The sequence below is a fragment of the Pundamilia nyererei genome, unplaced genomic scaffold, assembly GCF_000239375.1.
Source record: "Pundamilia nyererei isolate P.nyererei 1_Seehausen unplaced genomic scaffold, PunNye1.0 scaffold00223, whole genome shotgun sequence".
NCBI classification, from domain to species: Eukaryota; Metazoa; Chordata; class Actinopteri; order Cichliformes; family Cichlidae; genus Pundamilia; species Pundamilia nyererei.
The window spans coordinates 214,847-241,876 of NW_005187624.1; the positions used below are offsets into that span (position 1 = coordinate 214,847).

The 27,030-nt window shown below is 43.5% G+C and overlaps 1 protein-coding gene across 5 annotated transcripts in view; it reads right to left on the reverse strand.

The window, feature by feature from the left end:
* ankfn1b (ankyrin repeat and fibronectin type III domain containing 1b) overlaps positions 1-27,030 on the reverse strand; it is a 150,472-nt gene that overhangs the window by 9,419 nt on the left and 114,023 nt on the right. For all 5 annotated transcript variants that reach the window (XM_005748465.1, XM_005748466.1, XM_005748464.1 and 2 more), the window contains 8 exons: positions 26,173-26,295; positions 11,299-11,518; positions 10,855-11,062; positions 7,385-7,582; positions 6,515-6,628; positions 5,870-5,967; positions 5,073-5,163; positions 1,389-1,496 (listed from right to left, as the gene is read on the reverse strand). In XM_005748465.1, the coding sequence (XP_005748522.1) occupies positions 1,389-1,496; positions 5,073-5,163; positions 5,870-5,967; positions 6,515-6,628; positions 7,385-7,582; positions 10,855-11,062; positions 11,299-11,518; positions 26,173-26,295 (1,160 nt within the window). The remainder of the gene's footprint in view (positions 1-1,388; positions 1,497-5,072; positions 5,164-5,869; positions 5,968-6,514; positions 6,629-7,384; positions 7,583-10,854; positions 11,063-11,298; positions 11,519-26,172; positions 26,296-27,030) is intronic.

Here is a 27,030-nt window from a genome sequence, read left to right on the forward strand (position 1 = left end):
GTCCCAAAACCCTTTACAGACCCCCCCTGCCCAGCTCCCCACAGGTGAGGTAACTCCAGCCCCAAGCCACTTAAAGTCAATAAACCTCCCCATTCAGCGCCCAACAAGAACTAATTTTCTCTTCAGGTGGATGAGTTGAGGTGTAGTAACCAGAAAAAAAAGCACCATTCGACCCTTCTCACCTCCCCAAATTTCGCTCCACTCGCGACTCTGTTCAGCTCCAGCCTTGCCAGGCCTCAGTCGCTCTTTGACACTGAGTAAGAGAGACAAGAAGGGCTGACTGCTGGGGTGCCTGGGTTAGTCAAGACTTCTTTCACAGTTTAATTAATAGTGTTTGGACAAGAGGGAGAAGGTGGTGTGGGCTTTGAGCCGGGCTGCGATGGCGGGGGGGTGCGTACATGGACATGTAGGGGAGTCAAGAGTTGAAAGCGAGAGCATGTACTTGAATATTTGCGTCTGCTCGTGTACACGCGTACCCGTGTGTGAGCCTGTCTATCTTTATGCGTGTGTATATATGTGAGGACAGTAGACAGGGCGACTGGTGGGCTGCAGGGGGCGAGAGGGGGAGGCAGCAGTAGTCAGTGTTAATTTATGCCCTCTCCAGACTCCAGCCCGGGACTTGTCTCTTACAGGAATAACAAACATGACCCCAGGACACGCCACCTCGACTACCGTGTCTGAACTCTCAAACTCAATCAGCCACCGTCTGAAGAACCAAGAGCCACTCAATACCGGCTATTATATTGCATCTTGCCCTGTTGCAAATATGGTCTAGCCACAGTGGACAATAGTAAGTGGGTGAGTGTGTTTGGGCGTGTGGGTGTGAGAGAAAAAGAGGGACAACTTGCTCAAGGCTAAGTGCAGTTTGCCGTCATGTAAAAAGAGGCAGTGTGGACAGGTTTTGACACTTATGGGACCAGCTTACAGCCAGCAGTGTTTAGGGATATAAACAGCTTGAGTGTGAGAGAAGCTGATCTGCATTTTGTCACAGAGAGGGAGAGGTATTCAGCCGAGGAACGGCTGAGTCATGGAAAGACTCGTGAGGGATGGGGAGGGGTTGCCGAGACAGACGGGAGGGTATTATTTTTGAGGCGACGTGTCACCTTAATATGTACGGCCTGAGATTGTAAAGTGTCTGTCATGCTGAGATGAAACACAGCAACCTGTTACACCTGTGATTTCAACTCTGCATCGTTGTGTTTCTTTGCGCAGGAAAAAGAATGCTCATGAAACATGAAGTCGTGCCAGTATTAAACACTGATCTTAAGGTTAAGTTTAAAACACCTTTGAAATTTGGTTGGGCTTCAAATACTTCAAGCTCTCATATTAGTTTTTAGTCTTTCTGGGGGAAAACAGCCCCTTCGAATTGGTCAAAAAGTTGTTGATACCATGGCAGACACAATGGCGGTGAGCTTCTTTTATCTGCCCAAGTAGCTGGTCCAGTGACTCCTTCTGTCCTCTCTGACGAGGAGCGCGGCCATCAATGTCCCTCCAACCTTCAGGGAGACGAAATAAAGAAAGAAAAACTGTTATACAACAACTTGTTACTGCAATTATCTAATCAGCCAATCATGTAGTGGCAAATCTATGGATTTAGGCATGTAGACGACCTGCTGAAGTTCAAACTAATAGGAAGGCAACAGTTACTCAAATAACCACTTATTACAACCAATGTATGCAGAAGAGCATCTCTGTTTGAACAATACACTGGATCTTGATGACGGAAGAACACCCCTGTCAACTAAGAACAAGAAATTGAAGCTATGATTCCCAGAGAAGATTTGAAAAATGTTTCTCAGTCCGTTGAGTTCTGAAAGCATGGATCCAACCTGCCTTTTATCCTTGGGTTATGATGCTGCTGTTGGGGTAATGGGGTGGGAGACATCTTCTTGTCACGCTTTGGGCATCTTAGTACCAACTGAACTTTTAAACACCACAGTCTACCAGATTATTGTTGCTGACCATGTCCATCCCTCTATGACCACAGGGTACTCATTTTCTGATAGCTGTCTCCAGCTGTGTCACTAAGTTCAAATCAACTAGATTCTTTAACATGACAATGATTTCGCTATACTTAAAGGGCCTCCACAGTCTCCAGATCTCAGTCCAATAGAGCAGCTTTTGGGTGTGGTAGAACTGAAGATTTGCATCAAGAGTGTACAGCCGAGACAGCTGTAGCAACTGCGTGATGCTGTCATGTCACCAAAATCTCTGAGAAATGCTTACAGCTCCTTATTGAATCTATGTGACAGGTCTGAAGCCAAAAGGATGTCATGGTGTAACTGACAAAGTGGCCAGTGAGTGTATATTTATCAAGACTCACAGAGCTCATACATAATAGGTGTTTTTAGCGGAAACCAACATGACGAAATTAGGGTACTGGTTCGTTTACACACATTGGTCTAGAGTTAGCTTTTTTTTTAGCATTTTTAGTTGTACCATGATCAAAATTTATACAAATATTTATGGCCCTATGGCGACATTATGTGGTTTTAAGTCCATCTATCCATCCCTCCGTCCATCCGTCCATCCATCCATCCATCCATCCATCCATCCATCCATCACCTTGACTGTTTACCCCAGTTGGGTCACAGGGTGCTGAAGCCTGGTCAAAAAGCAGGCTGGATGCTCCCTGGACAGCTTATAAGTCCATCTCAGGGTTAACACGGAGAGACAATCAATATACCTACAGGCAAGGTAGAACCATCAGCAACTTATTCAGGCAATCGAAGAACTTGCAAACTTCACTGAGAGAAAAAAAAAGCCTACAGTATAATAGCAACACCAAATGGTAACCACTCCAACACTATGCCACTCAGGCTAACATCTTATTTCACGTTTTTGTTTTTTAAATTAGTGCAAAACTGTCGATTGTACTGTCATGAAACGTGGTACAAACATTAATGTTTGGTTCAGCAAGTTTTTTAATGAAACAAAATTATTGTTGATTTATGAAAATGGTCTTTTTTAATTCTATTTTGGACACTGAAAAACAGGAATGTTTCTGTCATTTAACTGTTTACCTATTAATCAACTATATCAGTGTAGTATGAATGGCTGTGGGGGAGGTCTTTATCAGCAGGAAAACCTGTAAAACTTATAAAAAGACAGGTAAAAGTCCCAAAAAATATCTGCTCTCCGTACTTTACAAAGCTGTCAAGTGGGGTGGATTGGAGCCGTTGCTGGGCCGATTCTGACCACCAGGCCTTACATTTGACACCCCTGGCTTATAGTACCACCTTACTTGAACTGCTCGAATGGCAATGGCCATTTTGTCTATATTGGACACATAAGCTGAATGTGCTTAACATAAAAGAAAAATTAGTAAAAAAATTAGCAGAAATGAGCTGACATATTATTATTATTACAAACTAAACTGGTATATAATTGAGTTTTAGGGTTGTCAGCTACTTCATATTTTGTGTTTGAAAGCTCACTGGCTTTTATAACCAGAGGCTAGTGAGAAGAAGGAAACTAAGCTGATAGTAGACTGTTTTAATAGTGGACCGTTATCAGTTATGGAATGATAAAATTACAGGTAATTAATAAACTCTCAGCAATTTACATTTGATCAAAAACAGCACTTATTTTGTATAAATTATACTTGATGTGACATTATTATCCAGGTAAGATCAGACACATATAGTCACATTCTCTGCTGGACAGGCAGATCCCCTGAGCACCACTGATTTTGGGTTCAGGACTGAACATGTGCACAGAGATTCTGACGTAGTGCTCCTGCCACCTTGACAGCATCTGAGGAACATTAATGTACCACAAACTTAACTGTACCCCCAAAACGCTAAATATTCTCATTCCTCTGTCTTTTCATGTTTCGTCTTTCCCTGTGATGGAGGCACACTTACACAAAAACACCTACTTACAGTACACTGTATTAAAAACACACACTTGGCCTTCTCTGCTCATAGATGACCAGCTCTGCAGAAATCCTTCTCCCTTATGCATTAGAACCAGAGGATGTGTCAACGATAACCCACCCCCAACCAACATCAACTCCAACCCACCCCCCACTCCCTCTCCTGGAGCCCCCCAGGGGGTGTGTGGGGCTGAAACACGGTGAGGTCTATTCCCGGAAAGGTGCCTGTCCCAACAAGACAAGCGGGCCCTTTAATGGGCGTCCACGGCCCGGTATAAGGCCCCCACTGTTGGGGCCGCGCCGCGCGCTACAGCACAGACATGCAAATATTTCCAGTGGTAGGCCCAAATGGAAAACACAAACACGCAACATCGAAATTAGCTCTGGGAGAGGGGAGGTAGAGCGGTGGGACAGTAGAAAAAAAAAAGGAGAGGGGGAAGCCTAGTTTCACAAACTTGCTGAAAAACACTGTGTGCTGATGAGGACAAACATGTTCATGTGTTCTCCAGATGTGCCACGAGCGTGCCAGTGTGCCCACAGCAATGCTACCTATGCTCACGCTCTTACAAAAGGTGCATTTTGCATCTGCAACAGTCAGAAGAGTCCTTTCACAAATCTCAAAAACATGAAAACGTAAAAATTTCACACAAACTAAAGAAAGAGACAGATGGACTGAAGGAAAGGGAGAAAGAGGGTCAGAGCTGCAGCGGTCAACAGCTCAGCTGTTGCACATGACTCCACGGTTAATTTCTTGGCTGAACCCGGGTGGCTTCTCCTGGCAGCTGGGCCCAAGCAGCATCCTGAGGCTACTGTTACACTCACTAACATCCGCAGTGAGGGTCCCACAACCCGCCCAGCCGCCCTGGCAGAGCTGGAGGAGAGTCCAGCTGTCATCCCTCTAGTGATGGCACAGCAAAATTGGAATGACACCAGCGTGACAAATTCAATTAACAAAATTAGGCGATGCCCGGGTCATTTTATGTGTAAGACTACGAAACAAATCACTTATGCAAGACAAACATACACACACACACACACCACAGTTATTAATTTAGTGAGGTGAGCCAAAACCTTGTAGAGCAAGGGGCACGTTTTGAAATCACCCTAAATTTGGAGCTTTATGTTTAGCTTTGTGTAAAATTTAGACACAGGCTTTAAAATACTCATATTTATACAAAGAAAATAGACAACTTACTGGAAGGTGCAGCACAGGCCGGTGTGGAAATTTTCCAAGGTCCCCAGCCCTTCATGTTGTACGCTGACACCTGCACGTAGTAATAGGTCCCCTGGGAAGAGAGCAGATAGGACACTTACGACAGAATCTGCTTGCGTGTGGCAACAACCGAAAAGGAAGTGTTTCTGTAAATGACCATCTGCATACATGTGCATGTGTGGAGCTCAGTGCATCTCTGTCTCCCAGCGTGCAGACGGCGAGCCCCTGCCTCTCCTTTCTCAGCCAGATCAATCACACCAGCCGCCAAAACTCACTGGCCTTGCCTTGACCCCTGTTCTTTTTTGACAGGAGTGAGCTTTAGCTGGTAGTGGGGGTCTTAAATGGGGGATGGGTCTTCCCTCACATAATAACTAACAACCAGTGGAGTGTCCATTTGTCTCCATGTCCGTTTAAAAAATGCCACCCATAAATCAGGTGGCAGGCTACCAAGCTGCTCTTTTTTATCATTTTGGCAGCTGCCTGCAAATATCACTTACGGGTGGTCAGGAGGGAATAGGGTTTGGTGTGACGCTTAACATATACAGTAAAGAAGGGTCCAGGGCTGTGTGTAACAATACCAGGGCCCTTCCTGTGAGAGAATAGCTACAAGCTATTCTACAAGCTACAGCTGGAGAACCTGCAGCATAGTGCTGCTTAAACTATGGTGATAAAATGTGATTGGAACATTTTATCTGTAAGTTGGAAGGAATCTGTAAGTGCTTGAGCTCATGGAAATGTGCATGAAGAAAAACAACAACAATGTGCCGGCAGAAACTTACAGATGTTAGTCCAGTAATGTTGCACTCGAGTTGAGTGGCATCATCCACTATCATCTCACCCAGCAGAGGACTAAACGAAGGATTACCGCTCCAGCTCACTTCAAACATACACAAACACAAACATTTTTCATTAGTTATCAAACACTAGTCATTACTTTACAGTAGAATTACATTGCTTTTCCTTGTTTTCTTTAATTAATATGCTTTTACAGTAATGAACGCTTACACTGAACACACCCACTACGGGTTTAGAATAATAATGCATGCACAAGAAAACCCCTATGAGCCAAAAGCTTCAGGCTGTTGAAGCTTTATGATGTCAAAGAGAGCGGATGTCCTTAATATTGTCATCTCAGGGACAAATGTCCCACCCACTGTCCATTTTTCCCCCAATGGACTGCCAAGCAGAAGAAAGCTGTGTCCTTTAAGGGAGAGAAGCAACAACAGCTTGTTTCAGGCAAACAGGCCAAGTAGAGATTAAATAAGGATTTTGAACTGTGGGCCATGCAAAGCTACTCTCCAATAGTCCAAGAATAAAAAGCTTGGAGCTGGAAATGAACCTAATATGTCCACTTGTAACTCTACATATTGTAATACTGAGTGGTTTGTTCTAAATGAAGTGGCTGGTCTGGTGTGACGGCCGACCTTTGTATTTGGTAACCACAGCAGAGTTGACACAAAGAGGTTCCTGGAAGTCAACTTTTAGACTGGTGCTGCTGCTGACAGACAGGGAAACTACACTGGGAGCATCTGGAGGACCTGGAGAGACAGAGGACCAGAGAGAAGGCCGGGTAAATAAGCAGAGTACACACAAGAATACACAACAGTCAGATTACTGTAATGGGATCTTTTACATGTTTTGATCTGTGCACAGTGCACTCACTCAGTTTGAGAGGGTTTGATATGCAGTGAAATTGTGTATGATGGTAAAATCAAAGCATTTAAAGGCAGCGCAGCTTCATCTTTACCCTATAATCTTCACAAACCGATATAAGCTTAACACAAGTATGTCACAGATTCTCACTGTGGATATAACAGCACAGACATTAACCTTCAACCTGTGCTTTATTACTTTCACGTGCATTCACACATGCCCATCAAATTACATGAGTAATGTAGAACTAAAAGGCGGGAAAAGATCATTTTTACATCAAAATGCACATTGGTGTGGGTACAAGGGAGGAGTGTCTGCTTTCTGAAGAGGGGGGCGGGTTAGCTGTCTGCCACTAAGCGTGTCACGAAATGCCTATAACAAATTAAAGCAGGAATACAGGCGTGTTATGTTTGTGCACACACATACATGCCACATAGTTGTGTGTTCGGCTTCCCAGTGTGGAAGCCATTAAGTCAGCCCAGACAGAATGACAGCAGAGGGGGAAAAAGGGGTGCAAAAAAAAAACAAACAAAAAGAAAACCAAAGATGACTGCTGGACTGCAGGAGTGATTCAGGCGGCAAACTTTTATCGGCTGGTTAGCATGTGAAAAAAAAAAATCTAAATCAACTTGAAGCCTTACTGGCATGCTCAAAGCCTGTCTGCATGCGTCGGAAGAGCCGGAGCCTCCACTCCCAAGCTTTTAGCTGGCGCTCACGGTCAGATCCCTCCCGCTCACCGGGACCCTCATTCCGCACCTGGGGCTGTAGCTCCAACACTCGCTGCTCGGCCTCCTGCACCAGAGTGGCCAAATGAACCGCTCGGCCCTCCAGACTCACAACTAGGAGGGAAACACAGTGAGAGGGGGAATGTCAGCAGATAATTTTAGTATCAAAACAAGAAGCATTTTATCACACGAAACTCTTTTATTGCCAAACCAAATCCCAAAAAAATATTTTAGACAAATCAATGCAAAGCTTGAGTATATATTTGAGTGGGGCTGGCTTTCTAAACCAAAATTCAATGAGAAAATAGCGTGAATAAGAACAGGGGATAGAGACCATTCTCATGTTTGGGTATTATTATTATTATTATTTGATATGTGAATGTTTCCATGAAGAAAAACATGTTCTAAATTATTTACACTGTATTTTATTAAGAGATTGGACGATGCACAGGCTTAGATAGCGCTAGAAACCCATCTGTCGCCCGCAACGGTGCAAATTTCTTATGAAGGCCGCTCTCTCGCTCCCTTTTTTTAATGCCTTTGTTTGCCCAAAATACCGCGGCAGATTCCACAATAAACAGCATTTAATATAATTAAGCAGTCTCTCTTTTGGGCAATGACATCACCTCGAAAATGACACCAAAAATGGGGCAATGAAAGTGAGAGGGGTGAGAGAGGGAGGAGTGCTCTTCATGTGCGGTTAGAGGGGAAAACAAAACGGTGGGAACGTGCATGGGCATCGCTTTAAAGCGCCATTGTAAAAGCTATTTTTCTGCAAATGTGCGGAAAAAAGTCAACTAAAACTATAATAACGCCACAGGCTGCTAGGACCAGAAGATACTTTCCAAAAAGGGGAGTGGGGTTTCAAAGGCATCGCTAGAGCAGACGAGCTGTAACCCAGGGCCGAGCGGTCGCTCATAGTGACCGGTGGTGTTAACGCAGAGATCAACGGTGCTCCGATTTGCATATGCATCGCTGTAGATCGTACAAATCAAATTACAGGACAAGTGACGTAAAGCTGCTAAAGGTCAAAGAGGACAGCGGGATACTGTACTCCTCCTGCAAGCGGCTGGTCATTTCTTGGAGTGTTTGGGACCGGTGTGTGTCTATGTTTAGTCTGTGTGGTCTGTGTTTGTTCATTGTAGATTCCACTGTTGAGCGTTAGATTCCACTGTTGACAGTAAGTTTAAAGCTCCGTGTCAAAATGTCCATCTGGGTGTTTAATTCTGCGGCTCTCTCTGTGTCTCCTCGGTGGCTGGGAGCTTCTCTTTTTCAACCTTGAGCGTCTCTTCTGGGTGTCACCTCTGTCGTACTCTGCAGACACTCATGTGAAAACTTGAAGGCAGTTCTTTGCTTTTATTTTTTTTAAAGGGATTACGTGAAGGTCAGGGTCGAATTAGGTTAGGACAGAATTATTACTGAGGATCCTTGGACATGGACTATAGCTTGGATGGAAACAATCAAAATAATAATAATAACAATATTGGTTCACGTTGATTTATAATTCCAGCTCCTCTGGGCTTAGAAAAAGGCCCAGAAGCTGTCATGAATGTGTATGTGTGTCTTGATTTGTCCTTATTTCACATTAAGGCTTTGTCTTGTTGAGAGCCACTAAGGGATTAATAGTGTGAAGATGAAGTTGCTTTTGAGAGCGTGTTTGTCTTTGCCTGTCCTTGTCTCTCTGGTAACCACACACTGTGTAGTCAAGCATGGCAATAACAATAAGCGCCATAATCAATTCCTTTTAAAGTTCAAGGAAAAGTCTGCATCATCTATCGCGTCAATTATCCTCAGATGGCGTTTCGAGCATGTTCTCGAAAAAACAAAGCTTTGACTTTCATTATGTCCCGTCGTTTGCTTCGTTTGCTTCTCTATTTATGTCTTTTTGCGGACAGCGCGCACGGCCCGCTGTCTCGTGAGTTATTGGGGTTCTGGAGAGAGAGCACAATCAAACACTAAACTTTAGTAAACACCACTTTCCATTCAAGTGTTTTCAATTTAATGATACCTTTATAAGACGTCTGGCTCGGTTCTTGAAAAAAATGAAGTGTGTGTTTGTGTGTGCGTGTAAGTGTAAGTACAAACACAAACAGCCTAGGAGCCTTACTGGCGAGTTGTAATCATTAACAGAGGAAGGCGGCGGCGGCTCACCAGATCACAAACAATTAAAAGTGCTTACGCAGATGACTAATATTGCATCACAATGGCTGCCCCTCTGTTGCCTCTAATATGTTTTCACTGGCAGCAGAAAGCAGAAATAGATGTGTGAAACTGTCAGTAGAGTGAGGATAAATCCATTACTGGTGTGAATGAAAGGAGACTGTGTAATGTTTTAACACCTGCAGTTGATTTACATGACGCTGATATTGCTGGTTCAATACAACAGTTCTCCCGTAATCAAACGCCACCCTCTGCCTTGGCTACTTGGCATGAGAGGACACGGAAGACATTTGAGAAACGATAACAGGTTGGTTGTGTCTGTAACAGAAGATGAGAAACACACGGTTTTGGAGCCAGAGGTACCCGCAGAGGTTCAGGGAGAGAAAAGACCGAAACTACAGGACAGCGATGAATGCACTGAGATCGAAAGAGAGAAAAGAACACAATCTCTCATCATTCACACCTTTATGGTAGTTTCTAAGCTTGCTGCAGACCAAAATCAGCAAAGCTGATTAGAAAGCAGCAGTATATTGCTTTCCCCCGGTGTAACAGAGGGAAATCCCACTTTCAGCGTGTCGCTGACTTCTGATCATTTCCCTGGGAGAAGCGCTCCCCTGACTTCAAAGCTCTTACTGAAGTGGCGCTTGTAATTTCCAGTCTCCAGTGTGGGAGCAGAGCACAAATTAAGCCTCCAGAACTAATTAAAACCGCCATGATAAGCTGTCTGCTCGAGGCAAAGACACAAAACCTAATGACAATTGCCTCTGCAGCAGCGTCTCGATTTGTTTTGAGTACACAGAAGTGAGTGCTCAGTTCAAGTGCACACAGGCAAAGAGGAAGGCTTGAGTTCAAGCTGGGGAAACGCCAAGTCCAAGACAGGTTTATGCTCATATTCTAACTGTAACTGTCTAATTCTTGTTTTCACATGTGTGTGTGTGTTTAGATCCTATTCCAACAAAAGAAAAACATTCTTCTTATTTCATAAAAAGATCACGTGGAAAATAATGCACAGGTTTTCTCTTCCCACCGTTTAAAAATACTAAATTTATACATTTGTTTTGTAGGTTAATTCCTGCAACTTTAATTTCAGTGAGCACCAGACTGCACACGCATGTGTTTACGCAGTATTATAACACTATGAAAAGATGAAACTTTATTTGTTTTGTTAACATTATCGTGAGCTTAAACCATCACTACCAGCAGGTACGCTCTGCTTCTCTACTCACAGTGGGGGCTCTCCTTGGCACCGGCTCGCAGCAGAAGCTTAGCCATGGGCACATTATTGGTCATGATGGCGATATCAAGGGGCAGGAGCCCCTCGCTGTTAGGAGTGTTGAGATCCAGCTCCTCCAGACTGTACTGTGAGAGAAGGAGCTGTACCAGGTCCAACTCTTGATGTTCCACTGCCTCAAAAAGAGCTTCATTACTCTGAAACTGTAATAATGAATGTTAGGAATGAATAAAAATGAATAGGAAAGTTCTTTGCAGTGCAAACATGGAAAACGCCATTTTTCTTCATGCTTTCTGTGTTGCTATACAGTAAATAGATATTTGGGTGTGCAACGCCAATACCTGAGACTATTCAAGCCTACGTGTTTTCCCAGACTATTTTTAGATTACAATGTTCCTGGGCTTATTATTTTTTCCCTCTCCCTCGCTCTCTGACTTACTATGGTGGTTTTGCGGAGCCTCTCCTTGTCTCCTCCCCGTCCTGACACCACACTGTCCTCCAGAGCAGGGGGGTTGGTGCCCACGCGGAACTTTCCAGACAAATTGCGGTAAAGGCGGCGAGCAGCGCTCGGTGAGGACAAGCTGGCAGACTTGCGAGCCGAGACTGGCTGGTGGGCCTGGTCCCCTCTCATGGGCTGCGTCATTTTGGCCGAGTCAGCCCTATGGGAAAGATGGATGCATGGGAGACATGAGTGATAGGTGGGAGTAAGAAACAGAATCTGACATCTGGTACGATACATCACGCTGTAGGAGAAAGAGGGTAAAGAAAAGGTGCTGAGTACAAAATTCACTATGTGTTCGCTTCTCAAGTCTACCATAATATCTTACATCTTTGGGAAAGGTCACTGAAGTCATGACCAGCTGCTATAGCAATAGAGGAACAAAATACAAGGAAAGCAGAAACAAGCATTTTAGTTTACACTTACAGGTTTATCGAGATTCTACTTTATAAAATCAGTTTCTGCTTATAGAAACCAGCACATAAACTGCACAGCCGGCAGAAGGACCGGCGAGACCCCCATACAGAAGATAGCTCACATCAGTGGCAATACATGCAACACTGATTGCTTAAAATGAGGGTTGCAAATTGGCTTGCAGACACACATCTGTGGGCAGTGCTAAAGCAACGTAATTAGTGCACTTTGTACGAGATTTGTCTATCAACTCAGAAGCTGATGCCGAGCTTCACTTTGCGGCCTAATTAACGCTAAGCTCTGTTATATTACCCAGTGGGAGTGGGGGCTAAAACACCAACGATCGAAAGCATGGTGATACATTACACTGATTTGCCAGATGGGCACCATGCTGACATTATCAGCTCTTACTCGCAGGTGGTGCACAGTCATCCTAAACTGGCAATGCCAGCCTTGGTAGCCAGTTTGCCAACGCTGCTCTGCAATATCATACGTTAGTCAAAAAGATCATCATCTCTTGCTGATGGTTTCTTGGCATGACTGGTATGAAGATTATACTGTTCCCTCTCCATTCTGCCATGGGAACTATGTGGACGGCAGTGTGTTTCTGGGGAGAGTCTGGCATGTAGCGCTCTCACACACTCAGCTGCTGAAGGAAATGTCATCAGGACTCTCCAGGCGCTGGTGATAAACTCTGTGTCGGGTCCCACCAAAGAGAAGCAGAGAGATAACTGAATTCCTCAAGGACGCCTTTTCAGCAGCCCTAGCTCTTGTTTAGTACACCTCTCCCGATATCTTATGAACTTGTTCCTCCTCTAATCATCTCCTCCCCACTCCGTCTAACACCTACCCTTCTTTCTATTGCTGTTTCACTCTTACTCTTTATCCCCGTACTGTTTATATTTCCCAGTATTTCCCAAATTCTCTCCACACTGTCGTCACCATGATTCAACACTTAATCCCGCATGTTTATAAACAACTAATTATCCGCTAATTGTCCACGCTGATTATTAAATAAACAAGTAGGTTTCCATGTGAGGTGTAAGATAACAACTAAGCAAAAACTTAGTAAGTAGATGAGAAATTTAACTGTTGCCTTGCTTGGTTACCTCAAAAAATGCTCACTTGTTGGCAGCCACACTGAGAAACATCATCAGATAAATACTGGTGATGTTGTTAAAAAGAAAATGGTACTGGTTGAAGACACTACTGTAAATAAAGCTGTTAGTTTGGGCCATCTTGACACATGCCAAGAACAGATTTGCAAAGGTGAGAACATCTGTAGGAAAAATGTTATTTATACTCCCGCTCCACAATGGACGTGTGAGCCCAAATGAGTGTGCATACATACACACACTAACCCTCCCCCCAACACACGTAGTTCGTACAACAGCTGACAGCGGCCTGCATTGTAGACTTTAAAGCGGGTCCAAGCCCCCGCAACAAGGCCTTTTTCACATGGCCAATACACCTAAAATACCCCCGATCCCCATCCCTTCCCGCTCCGTCCCATCCATCTCCACTCCATCCCGTAATAGAGGCCTTATTTTAGACATCCTCGTGTTCCCGGCTGGGTCTAACCTATTCCAGGGTTCCAGATAAAGCGCGGCAGGTATTTGGAATAATTTTTCCATGGGCCTGGCCCGGAAGATAAAACAAGAGATATATTTGTAATGCGTGTGCTGGTATCCCATTTCAAAGAGAAAGCCCATTGGAATCCAGCTCCAGGCTTATTGTTATTTGCCTGAGATGGAACAGCCGACTTTTTTCTGTCGGCAGGATGGTGCCCCATCACTCTCTGACGACATTAGGGTGTGTGTAATGCGCTCTGTGTGTGTGCCCTGTGCTTTCAAAGGGATGTTGCATCCTACACATGAAATGGGGATGTCATTCCCCAATGACACAGCGCCCACACTAGAGAGAGAGAGAGATGAAACGTATAATGAATGGAGCCATTTAAAAATTATAAATAAATCAAATCAAATCCTAACAATTAAGCGTCACAGAAACAGAATCTATGATGAATGTATGTACGAACACCCTTGGAGAAACTATAGTACTGTGCAAAAGTCTTGAGCCATCTCTCATTTCAAGGAGCCAGACTTTGTTGTAAGGCTTTCTGACAGTCTTTCAAAGTTTTTCTTTGGACATTGCCTGCTTTTTCACTCATTTTCAGTCCAGTCCTCCTGCCTGACCATTTTCATGTTTTTTTCCCCTCAGACAGCTACTTAACACTGACCTAACCCAAGGGATGAACCAGGGTTGTGTCCCACATAACAGACAACCTAGTGGAAAAAAGCATAATTTGTACTTGATGAAACAAAGTTATCAAAGATCTGACATAGGGCCTGAGAAATGCATCTGGTTCTTCAGAAGACCCATCTAATCTTCACAGTGGAAGGGTGGCTGTAAAAAAGCCACTCTTAGGAAAGGGAAGCAGGGAATAGGGCATCGAGGGCCGGTGTCCTGCAGGTTTTAGATGTGTCCTTTTTCCATTGCAGCTGATTTAAATGGCTAAATTACCTCCTCAACCTGTCTTGAAGTTCTCCAGAGGCCTGGTAATAAACTGATTCAGGTGTGTACACCCAGGGTGAGATCTAAAACCTGCAGGACACCGGCCCTCGAGGTCTGGAATTGGCTGGGCTAAGGTATGCCAAACTACACAAGAACAGAAATTTCTGGTTAAATCTGTCACGAGTCTGTATGAAGGAAGGCAGGAGAGAGGTACAAAAGTGAAGGCCTAAAGCCATGTGTAAACACGGTAGAGGCTCAGTCATAGTTTAGGGCTCAGCCAGTGGTGTTGGAGATCTTTTCAAAGTTGATTAAATTATATGGGCTATTTTGAGACTTTTGCACAGTAGTTTAATCATACTGAATACTGATGGCCTGTCTATCAGTGACCTTAGTGTTGACTGAACATGAATGCACGTGTTTGGGCAGCTCAGATAAATGCTGAAAAAAATCATTAAAACAACGAGTAGCATATTAAAACTGAAAAACTGACAGTTAAAGTTGGTGAAATTCACACTGATGCTGTTTCTGTTATAAAGTGGTAAATGCCAGGCATGTCCGCACCTTAAAGACCTCTAGGGCCCGGCAGTATGGCCCAAGAGAACAGTTTCTCCGACAATAAACATGAAGAACCAGATGTGCAAACTCAGACTCACAACACACAAATAACCATGCTTGAACCTACTTGAACTTGAACAAATCCAGACAGCGACTATTGCACACAATTTCCTACTGTTTTACCAGTTTTTGGGAAGCAGGAAGCAGTTGTTCTGGGAAACCAAAAGTCTCAACCTAAAAGCCAAGCTCCACGCTTGGCTCTTGATCAGTGCCACATCAAATACACCGAGCATGCTGCTGTGAACATCTATTAGGCCCACAAAAAAAATTAACACCCCCAAGTTGCAAACACACGTACATGCAGCATCCGCTTTATCAAACCATATCAAAAACAGCTTGGGCCTCCAGTCAGTGAGTCACATGTAAACAGAAACTTCACAAACACAGGGACACGGAGTCTAGACATTCACTTACTGTTTGACCGAAAGTCAAGATGGGAAAAACTATTATTTAAAGAAATGGTAAATAATTGTCAGTTAAAGCATTTGGGAGCCAACCGTAAACACGCAAATACCAGCATTTGTGTGCAGAAGGGCGTTTCACTGAACCTGGTAGCAGAATGGATAAACAGCAACTTCAATGAATCCATCCAACCGGGGGTGACAGATTCACCCATCCTCTCAATAATAATAATAATAATAATAATGTATTTTCTAGCAATCAATCTACCCGCAGCCACAACAGCTGTTCTTGTTCTGGTGGTTCAGTCTTGTGAGATTTGGAAATGAAAACACGTTCCCTCTCCCTCACCGTCACCAGCTTTGATTCCGACACATTTTTGCTGTTCCCCTCTCTTCCTTTGTTTCCCCGTCTTTCACACACAATTAGTTTGCCTCCTCTTCTTGTCACATAGTAACACGTTTTTGCCATTAGCTGCGCAAGTAACTCGGGGAAAAATTCAAAACAGTTGCTCGGATGTTTGTAACGAGGTAATGCACAAATAGTTAGGACAAATAGGAACGAGAATGCAAGAAGAAAAATGTTGTTGGCCACTGCTTTGTATTCCTATAAACACAGATAATGTCAAGATAAACTGGAAACAGTGGAAAATCTCTTTATATAACCACAATTTGCTATTGCAAAGTATGCATGTGCGTACATACGTGCCAGAAAAGGACATTACAGAGAGTGCTGCTCAAATTAGCTACAGCAGCACAAAGGAGGATCTATTGACAGTGAGGAGCAGACTACATAATTGCAGTAAAGCAAAGAGAACAGTACAAATAGATATGGACAGTGCTGTTTAAAAGGTTTGCCCTTAAAAGAGGCCCAGTATGCTACCTAAGGAGCAAACAGTCATTTGTTTTCCTTTCTTTCTTAAAATCACCTTAACATCCCTCTCTATCTCCATCCACACCCTCTCCCACTTCTCTCGCCCCCTTTTCCCACTCAACCCATCAAGGCCATCCAGTCCCAGTGTCTTCACCTTCAGTCTTCAATGCCACTCGCTCAAACTCCTTACTATGGCTAGTCGACTCCTACGAGAGCACATTAATGTGATTCCTGTTTGGCGGTGTACTTCTAACTGAAATTACTACGTATTACTCGACGTGTATAAGGTGATTGTCTCGACAAAATAACTGGAGACGGATGGATGGGTAGAGAAAGATGCAGAAATGGCAATAAGCAGCAGCAGAAGGACTGCGCTTGGGGAAAACAAGGTGGCGGGGAGTGAGGGAGGTATACGGGCGAAAGGAGAAAGTCACACAAACTCGTGCGCTCGCTCACACGCGCAAACACACACATACACAGAGTACGCTGGCTGCTCTAAATGTGGCTTGTAGAAGGAAATTCTGAAATCTGAGTCTTGGCACCAGACAGGCTGGAAGCAGCCAGGCTGCTAGAGGGAGAGCGAGAGAGAGAGAGAAAGTGGGGTCGGGTGGGAGGGAGGGTGGGCGGATTGGGAGGACGAGGGGAGTATTGCTAGAATTGCCTTGGCTCTTATCAGCTTATAGGCAACATGAGGCCACTGCAACACTCAGCCACATGCAGCCCCTCGTGCATACCGCATGATTTTGCAGAGACGATCAGAACAAGTCTACGACTCTTTTGGGTCAGAGTCTGTGTGTGAGGATTTACTGAGGGATGTATCAGGTGTGTGCATCCATTAAAAATAAAACACTTTTTTTACAGTAATTCTTAAGGCAGAGTCAAATGTGGGTGGAATATCATTCCTGATATGCATTCAAAAAGAGGTCAAGTGGCCTGTAAGCAGCGCACCCAAGATTTGTAGTATATTAGAATGAAGTCATTGAGATGACAAACAGCACTGATAAGTGCAGAGTAAACATTGCTGTGTTTAATGAAGGGCTGCAGACAGCAACACTGAGTCTGGATTCTGCTGCGGATTCTGTTGTTTACATTAGAATAACACTGCAGCTTCAACTTTCCCGTTTTCATAATCTAGAGGCGCTACCTCATATATCACTGTTCTTGTAAAGTGGTATTTATTTGGTATTGTTAGCTCTGAGTGAGTCAGGGCTGCATTCTTGTAACCTATCTCGCACGGAGATAAAATCCGGGAAACTTGACTGTGATGAGCCCAAGTCTGTGCCGCCGACTGATACACGTCTGGTGTAACAGTCAAACAATTACTGAGCAGAAAAACAATTCACCACATGTAACTTACTTTCACATGTGTGCATATTTATTAAGCCGCCACAAAACCGTGCTTCATCCTCCCTCATTTTCTTTTTCTCATTTCTGCTTTTTCCACTCTTTTTTCCTCGCTTTCTCTTCTCCTCCCTTGGGAGAGTGGCAGAGAAGGGCTAGGCGGTCTGCTGTATGTTTAACCTTTGAAGTGGGCCTGCTGTGCCGAGCAAGGCCTGCCACCTGTTGGCTCTGTGTGTGCGCATGTGTTATGTGTGTGTGTGTACGCAGAGGTAAATCTCTCTAATTTTGATGAGCAGAGACAACAGCGGAGTCACCATGGGGATGTGATGTAGCGGGCGGTGGCCGACGTTCTCAGGAGGGAATGGGGGTGGACTTGCAAGGTGGGATCACCCACACACAAACATACACAAAACCCCCTCCCCTGTCAGAGGCTTGGTGACACTGTGTCTCCCACGGCGATCGTGGGTCCAGCCTGGGTGGCTCCAGACCTTCTGTATGTCTCTCAGTATGCATGTGTGTGTCTGAGTGTGTGTGTTTGTGTGTGACACCAATGGGGTTCCTGCCTGGGCCACCATATGCCACCCACCCAGCCAGAGAGAGGCTCTGGGCAGATGGGGGGGGACCCTCGGCGACTGAAGCCACCAGTTGGCTCATTCTCTCAGTCACACGCCGGTCGGGCGCCATGTTTAAAGTCCCACGGCTATTTATCTGGGCTAGGGATGGAGGGAGGTGGTCGGATGGGTGGGGAGACCATTCTTACTGTGATAGATGCTTTGTAAAAAATGATAACACACATTCTCACACACATGTGCACTGTCCAAACTGGATGGACAGATGAATGATAGAGAGGATGGAAACACGTATGACATCATTGTGAGTGTCTGTGTGTGTCTGTTTGAGAAAATCACACATATATTATTATTATCCTTTATTTATCCAGGTGAAAGAAATTTAACTCTCATTTCCGAGAAAGACCTGGCCATATGCGAAAACAAACAAAAATATTAAACGCTGCACTGTACGCACGCACACACACACACACAACCACATGCAAAGACATTTCCATGACTACACAGTGTGCTGATAGAGGAGGCACAACATGTTTGTGTGAAACAGCGAGTTTGGTTGTGAAACAACGCCACGATGCCACAAGCCGCATCATTCACATTCCACAGTGTGTCCTCTCTCCTGTCTTCCTCACCTCACCTCCAACCAGTCACAACAGATGCGCATCCCTGAGCCTGGTTCTGCCAGAGTTTTCTTCCTGTTAAAAGGGAGTTTTTCCTTCCCACAGTCACCAAGCGCTTGCTCATAGGGGGTTGTCTGATTGCTGGGGTTTTCTCTGGAGGTGGAACACTAAACTGTGCATAGCAGGAACATTATTAAATAACAATATAAACATTGTTGATCATTTAACGGAGACAAAAATCTGATGATGTGAGATAAACTTGGCTACTGCTAGCTGAGTGAGAGCTGGAAAATGAAAAGGAGAAAAAAGAGCTAAGAACAAATCCACTGATTTGTAAGTAAATTCGACTCTTTCCTGATTTTCAGAGTGCAAATTATTTTCCAAGACTACTTTAAATGAGGGGGTATAGTTCCTCAAGACTTGGCTGATTGCATAATTTTATTAACCATGCGTGATTATACTCTAACTCTCTGCACACGTATGCACAAGGAGAAACCAACACACTGACGCTACACATTTCTCTCGCGCTCTATCCAAGCTCTCAGTCTAGTTTTTAGATCTTTTCACCACTCTCTCTTGCTGTCTCTTTCCATCATCTTTTCAATCTGTCTTTTCATCTACTTCAGTCTCAATCAGTCAACCTCTCTCCAGTTTTCTTCTCTCTCCTTCTCTTCTTACCTATTTCAGTCTTCTCTGACTTTCCCAACTTCACCGTTTAAGTCTCACTCCCTCCTTCCCATTACACTCCATCCCTACTCCAGTCTTTCTGTGCCTGCGTGCTGAGTTGAGGTTTGGAGTGGAAACTAGAGTATCAAGTCCGAGACACACAGGACAAGAGGGAGCCAGCCTCATAAATCTCCCTTAGCGCAGCCCACAGCATCCAGTCGGGATTGTGTATGAGTGTGCTGCTGGTGCACGCACGGCTGAGGCTGGACATATATGTTTATATGTATTTGACACAACATTGTTAATCTGCTCAAGTGCATTTTTTTGCAAGCGTGTCTTTTTCTTTCACGTGCTTTGTCTCCGTGTTTATGTATGAGCATGAATGTGTAAGCAACCTTGGACTTATTCAAAAGCAGAGGCTAGCAGAAATTCTGCACCTGCATGTGGACCAGAATCTGTAGTCTCATCCCACCAACAACTCAACCTCAACAAATGAACCTTGCGGCTCAATATTCAGAGAAAATTCTTTCACGCATTAAAAATAGTGTACAAAAGTCACTCGCCTTTTTTCAACTTGTTTCCCCTTATTGATTTCTTTTTATGCTAGAGCAAATAGTATATATTTTTTGCTGCCATCTTAAAAAAAAGAAAGGAAAACTATCTGGACTTTGACTGGGCAACTGTAACCATGATTCTTTTCTTTTGTCAGCCATTCTGTTGCAGATTAGCCTCTGCATTATGGCTGAACATCTCCACTTTGGTCTCATCTTTCTAAATGCCGTTGTTCCAGAAGTCTTGTGGTTTGTTCAGTTACAACTTTTCAAACCCAAGCTGTGCTGCCATGTTCTTTTTAAACAGAAGAAGCTTTCTCCTGGCAACCCTGTCAAACAAGCCACACTTGCTCAGCTGTTTTCTAATTGTACCGTCATGAAAGTTAACATGCTAAGTGAGGCCTGGAGTCTGACATGTAGCTGTTTGTTTTCTGGGGGATTTCTCTGAGGATTGGATGGTCTAACCTTGGGGTGAATTTGTGGAGTCCTCACTGCAGAATGATGGACTTCTATAATCTTTCTCAGATTAATGGGCAGCAATCACCACTTCTTTAAGATCCCTACAAACTGGCAAAACCTTTACTTTTATAAAGGTGCTGATGATCAATTAACCAAGTCATCTGATGGCTGCTACTCTTAACTCCTGTGGAGGCAGTAAACCTGTGTTAAGCTTTACTTTGATGCTGATGGCTGGTCACTTGCAAACACTTCAGGCTTTAGTTGCCTAGGTAACAGTTTGTATGTCAATTAACAGTATCTCACATTTTCATTAGTAGTCACTTCAATCACTCATGTGGAAGCTTCTCTGAACCGTCTTACTCGGGTCCCACCTCTCCAGTGGTTCTTTTGCCCATAGTCACTTGAAGTTACTCAACATTTCTCGCTCTCTCTGCAAATCACTTTGTGGGACGCAGCTTAAGGGCGTACTTAGTTTTGTTTTAGCTTGACTCTAGGCTCTATAATAGCTTCAACTATATGTGTGCAGTCCACACAGGGTTTAGCATAATTAGTTTCCACGTGTCAAAAGCTTTTCAGTGTTTAAAACAATTTAATTCACTCACAGAGCAAGAATAAAGTGTCACACATTCCAACAGAAGCAGGAGTCCACCCCACTCAGCAGTGATTTTTAACAGATCTTTAACATGTTCCGATCAAAATTTCTAAAGAGAAAAATCACAGGCATTTATAACCTCCTCATTAGTCCGTTTCGTTTGAACTGACAGCTCTCGGCTACAGAAGAAAGGAGAAAAATTTACAGAGAGAACGAAAATAAAAAGGAAAAAGCGAGGAATAATAAATCAAATTAGAACCAAATGCGGCAAGTGGCACAATGTCCAAAACCACTTTACACCCGGGCCCCCTGAGCATTGTCCTCCTTTTACCACTAAGACTTTGGTGATTTCTTAGTGCTCTTTTTTTATTCCCTTTGTACACATTTCATAAGGATTAACACTTGGTAGCTCCCATTCACCCCTACACACCCAAAACAGCGCTAAGTATTACAATATGTGTTTGCTCATGTATGTGTGTGAGCATGAATAAGAAGGAGATATTTGAGTTAATATATTGACCGAGGGATAGGGCAGGCCAGTTTCTCTCCTAACATCAAAGTTCAGACGTCATCCTCAGAGTGCCGTCAGCTTGGAGTGATTCCTGAAGACACGGTGGCACCAGGCAGAGCGGAGGGCCTTCGGGGGATTGAGAGAATTTAAGCCTTCTAGCGCACGCTGACTAAAAACACAAGACAATCAAACACTTTCTGGTGTCGTACCAACTGCGCTCCTTCCTTTTCCAACTTTAATTTGTGAAGTGGATATAGTTTGATTACCAAACGTGGATGTTTAAGTACTTATGTATAGAGTTTCCTCGCCACGAGTACTGCAGGGGAAATGTTTTGGGAAATAAAAACTGCTTGGCTGATAGACATGGCTGCTTCTCTATTGCACTCAAGGGTTTTGGTGAAGGGTTAGAACTGCCTCTCTGTCACTATTAGAGAATAAAGTAATGAAGACTTACTTGCCGGCCTAGTGTTGCATCAGAAGCAGTATCCCTTTACAGCTCCAGTATTAACTCTCAGACTCTACCAGATGTCTCCTGTGTTCACGTAATACACAAAAAACAAGATAGCAAATACGCACACCAGTGCTAATCAAGACACCCCCATGCGATCTCAGAGGTCTGAAGCCTGAGTTTGAATGCTGATCTCATTACATGAAACTTTGTTCATGTTTAATATTGTAACCATTGCAACCGTATACATTTTTTAAATAACGAAAAGCAGTCTTTTTATCTAAATAACAGATTTCCCCAAAGCCACCGTTTTAAACATTCTGATTTCCATTGTATTTTCAGTGACTAGTAAAAGAAGATCAAATCAATCTTTGGCAATCATAAATTGTAACAGCTACCCTCCTATTTTGCCTTTAACACTTCTTAAAACTCTCACTCTCCACCCTCCTTCCACTATTTTCTCCACCCACATCCCCAGAGGCCATTTACTATGATTACCAATAACAATAACACTGCCATTATCTTTTACTATTGCATTTTCCCAAGGCTCTGCCAGCCTTTACAGACTTTAAGCTACAAAACGGCTCCCGTTTCAAGCTTGTATATGGGCTGCCTTGGCTCAGAATTCCCTTAATAGTCGCAGTTTGTTTGGGTATCTGACGTGAATCGACATAAATGGCAATGGCCCACTAAATAAGATAGTAAAGCTTTAAGCCACCTGAGTCAGCCTTACTCCAGAGTGCTGCTGGCTGCTTTCCAGCTTGGTGTTTTATACAACCTTTGTTTCACTTTATAGTTAGAAGTTTTATTTTGAGTGAAAGCAGGGGGCAATGAGCAGAAAAACATAATGAAACCTTAATTTAAGAGCATATTTTTGTGGATAAAATCCTACATATTACACATTGATTACGGGGACACACATTCCAGGGAATTTGTTTTACTGCGTCTGGTTAAGAACACACAAGATTCTTCACTGATTAGTAAGGCTTGGAAAAATGGAAAACAATTACAGACTGCTGAGCTCTACTGGAAGATCAGCATGCAAAACATACAAAACGCCTTACTGTCCGAAAATTATACAGTACTATGCTAAATTCTTAAGCTTCCCCTCCTCTCTTCGTTTAGCTGATCCCTTTAGGGTTCATCATAGCAGATCAACTCCCACCATCTAACCCTGTCCTTTTCACCCTAACCTTTATTTTTCTAAGAAAAGTGGAAAATTGTAAAGTGCACACATACATTGAAATAAAAAATATAAACGAGCTGGCAAGTCATTATTTTGTAAGGCCATCTGTATTCTTCAACACAGCCTGAACTCTATTACGCAGATATTGGGGTAATTTCTTTAAGTAGTCTTCAGGAATAGTTCTCCAGGCGTCCTGAAGGACATTCAAAGCTCTTCTTTGGATGTTTCTGCCTTTTGTTTTGATCTCTGTCAAGATGATCCCACACTGTCTCAATAATATTGAGGTTCAGGCTCTGGGGAGGCCAGTCCATGACGGATAGTGCTCCATTGTGTGTTTTTCTATTCTGGCATGCTTTTACTGCATTGGCAGTGTGTTTGGGGTCATAGTCATTCTGAAAAATGAAGCTGTTGCCAATCACACTCTTTCTAGACTGTACTGGAAGTGACTGGTGTGATTTGGTGCTCCATAAATTAAACTGAATTGAATTAAATTAAATTGAGTGGTGTATTAAAATGTGATGGTATGTTTTTGGCATTCATAATTCCATCAGTTTTGACAAGCTCTCCAACACTACTGGCTGAACTGCATCCTTAAACCATGTCGGAGTCCTCACTTTAGACGCTCATTGATGTACCTCTATCCTGGCTTTCTCCATCCACAGTGACGAGGATTTGAGCCAAAAGTTTCACATTTGGATTTATCACTCCATCACACCTGCTGATTTTTCTTATTTAATTCAGACTTTTCTCCCTGTTTTCACTTCCTCAAGAATTGCTTTTTGACAGCCACCCTTCCACTTAAGACTATTTCTAATGAGCAGTTAACTGATTAGCTGAAGGGGCATCTCTTAAGCCCTCTCTCAGTTCTCTTTATCCTATTTCTCAAGCACATGACTCCATCGTGTTCATCGGCTTTAGATAGCTTTTAAGGGTTGCAATTTCTTCTTTTGGCTCACAATTATCCAGTTTCATTACATTTTTGGGACACATTCCATGCTATGCCAAAATATATTTAGATTTCTGTGTTTGTATAGACCAGAGGTAGGCAAGTCCAGGCCTCGAGGGCCGGTGTCCTGTGGGTTTTAGATGCGTCTTTGATCCAACACAGCTGATTTAAATGGCTAAATTACCTCCTCAACATGTCTTGAAGTTCTCCAGAGGCTTGGTAATGAACTCACCTCTGGTATAGACAGAACAAAAGGTTCAACCCTTGAATTGAGTGTCTTCTTTAATCCTTAAATAATTCATAGGTCTGTGTTAAGTGGCTTAGCAAAAAACCTCAAAATCATCTAAAAATTGTTGGGTATAAGAACTGGACTGAAAATAAGTGGAAAAAGTAGCCAATGCCCAAAGAAAAGCTTTGAAAGATCTTCAGAAAGCCTGGAGAACTACAGACCAGACCAAGCCTGGTTTCTTCAAAGCAAATTACAAAGACATGAGGGGTGACTCAAGAATTTTGCACAGTACTGTATATATGGAAGAACTTTCATGAGTAATTGCAACTCATCACTGCGAACTACGCTGGGCAACATGGCATGAAACCACATAACATCACATACTTAACAAGTACACTGCTTAATCATGAATATTTTTGTGATGACATTTATCCCTGAGAAGTTCTCATTAACAATGATTAAAGCAAGACAGATTGTTTAGACTACAGGAAGTGCTGTAAATGTTGAACACTTTCAAATATGCAACTGACTGACACACATGTTTTCCTTTGGAGTCTGTTGATCACTATGCATTCCAGAGACGCTTTTTTGGCCCTGTCAAAGTTGGACCAACCTTGTTTCACCTCCCTGTAGCATGACTCAGGCCTCAACCTTGAATCTCTCCCTCTGGGGACCCCTTATTTATGATGTCACAAAAGGCCAGTCACACTCCTGTAACAGTGGCAGGGCCCGCAAAAAGTCAAAATCCAGCTGTAGTCAAGCCCCCCCTCATCCCTCTTGTAAATGAGCATGTCCAATCTACCCACTGAGTTTCATTAAAACCAGACCACATCAATCAGGGCCTGAACTTTAAAGGCCAGGTCCCTTCTCAAGCAGCATGGAAGAAAAACATGGAGCTGTTAAAGTAAAAGACCTCACACTGCACATACACTCTAACGCTCATTCACTTAACACCACATTTCTGCTGGCGGACCACACATCGCAATACTAGTCCGAGACCACACAGTTGGTCTCATAAGGCCAACAAAAGACCTCGTAAGACCTCACACCAGGCCATAGCACGATTCGATAGGACCTCAGAAATTTAACACACCTGTAACTCCACAAAATGTAAAGTAACTGCCGAATAGCTACTGTAGTCCCTGCACAGTAATCATCGACCTAGAAAAATCTGGTGATTGGGGATTTTCTTACTTGACAAAATTGAGTGCAAAGGAAGTGTAAGGTCCTCTTAAACCCGTGCCTGTGCTCCCAAATGTAGGGAAAGCACAAAGGAAGAGCCAAGAATACATAGCAGGAAACTCAGGAGGCATGTCAGATGGACGAAAGGCAGGATCAATGGGCAGATAAATGAGTGTAAGCCAGGCAACAAGAGGGGAGACTGGGAAGGATTCCCATGGGTGGGGACTGGAAGGCAGCCTCGCAATGGAAAGCTTTCAAACTCCTTTCATCGGGTGCCTGAAGACTGGAGCTTTACAAGAGCAAGATGAGCCGGCGCCACTGGAGCATCTTGGCGCTCTTCAACGAAACCCAGACGCAGAGACAGAACAGGACCCTATCACCACTTTGCCCACCCTTTGCTCCCACCCCAGCCCCCCCCCCCAGTTTTCATCAACCTGAGACTTGACTTTGTAAACAGACATGACTCATTGCAGTTGTCTCTCTTTTCTTACATGTTATTTTTATTCAAAATTATACCCGTAACAACACTTAATATTTCACTTTACTAAATATTCTTTGCAGTGTGATACGTGTTTAGACCTTTTGCTACTGCTTCTTGCAATTTTTCATAATTTTTAACAGAAGATGAAAAAAAACAGAAGTACAGCCTTTGACTTTTAGTGAAAGCATGTGAGTTCAGAAATTGCGAGATGGTCTTACCAGTCGACACTAAGAGATCGTCTCCTGTAGGATGGAGGCCTTTCTGATGAAGTCTTCTCTGCCTTCGCTGGTCGCTCTTTGAGGGATAGACGATGAGTAAATTTGGAGATTCCCGACTCTGACCTGGGCAACAGAAAAATTACAAAGAATAAGACTTAGTAGGACTGATTTAGACAAAGATCTTGGCCTACTTGCTTGGCAAGTCTTAAGAAATCTTTTCTCTTCTTTGACATGCATTATACATTCTTACACAGAAGTTCAGAAGCACTTAATATACTGCCAGGGTCAGCTTGCCCTGGTGCTTCACTGTTAACAACACCTTTTACTCAGCACTTAATATAAAAAATGGCTAATAAGAAACAAGCACAGGGACTGACATATAGCTGGTTTGCCAAAAAGTGTTCAGCAGAGGTTAAATACTGGCAGAGAGCATGAATATCTGAGAAAGATCGATTCACTCATGCCTCAGACTAAACTAGTTTTGCAGAAAGCGCACAATACTCAGTGGGAATGTAGTCCACGAAGTTGACAAACAGCGTAACAATGCTTCAGCTCCCAGAGGAAACATTAGGTTTCAGGGAAAGCCGCATACTTCCTGCCTCATTTTCTCGAAATCTTTTTCCACACGAAAAAAAAGTCAAACACATTTTAATATCCTCTACTGGGCTGCCAATGTCCCAGTTCAACTTTTTACTCAAAATTAAAAACAGGAAATGTAATATTTATTCCATTCCAGCCCGGACACATTTGATGAGACTCAGCATTGCAATATTGCTGTGGTAACACTGGGGACTAATCAAAATGTAATATTATTCTCTATCAAAGAGCCAGGCTTGTAGAGGAACACCGCTGGAGGAG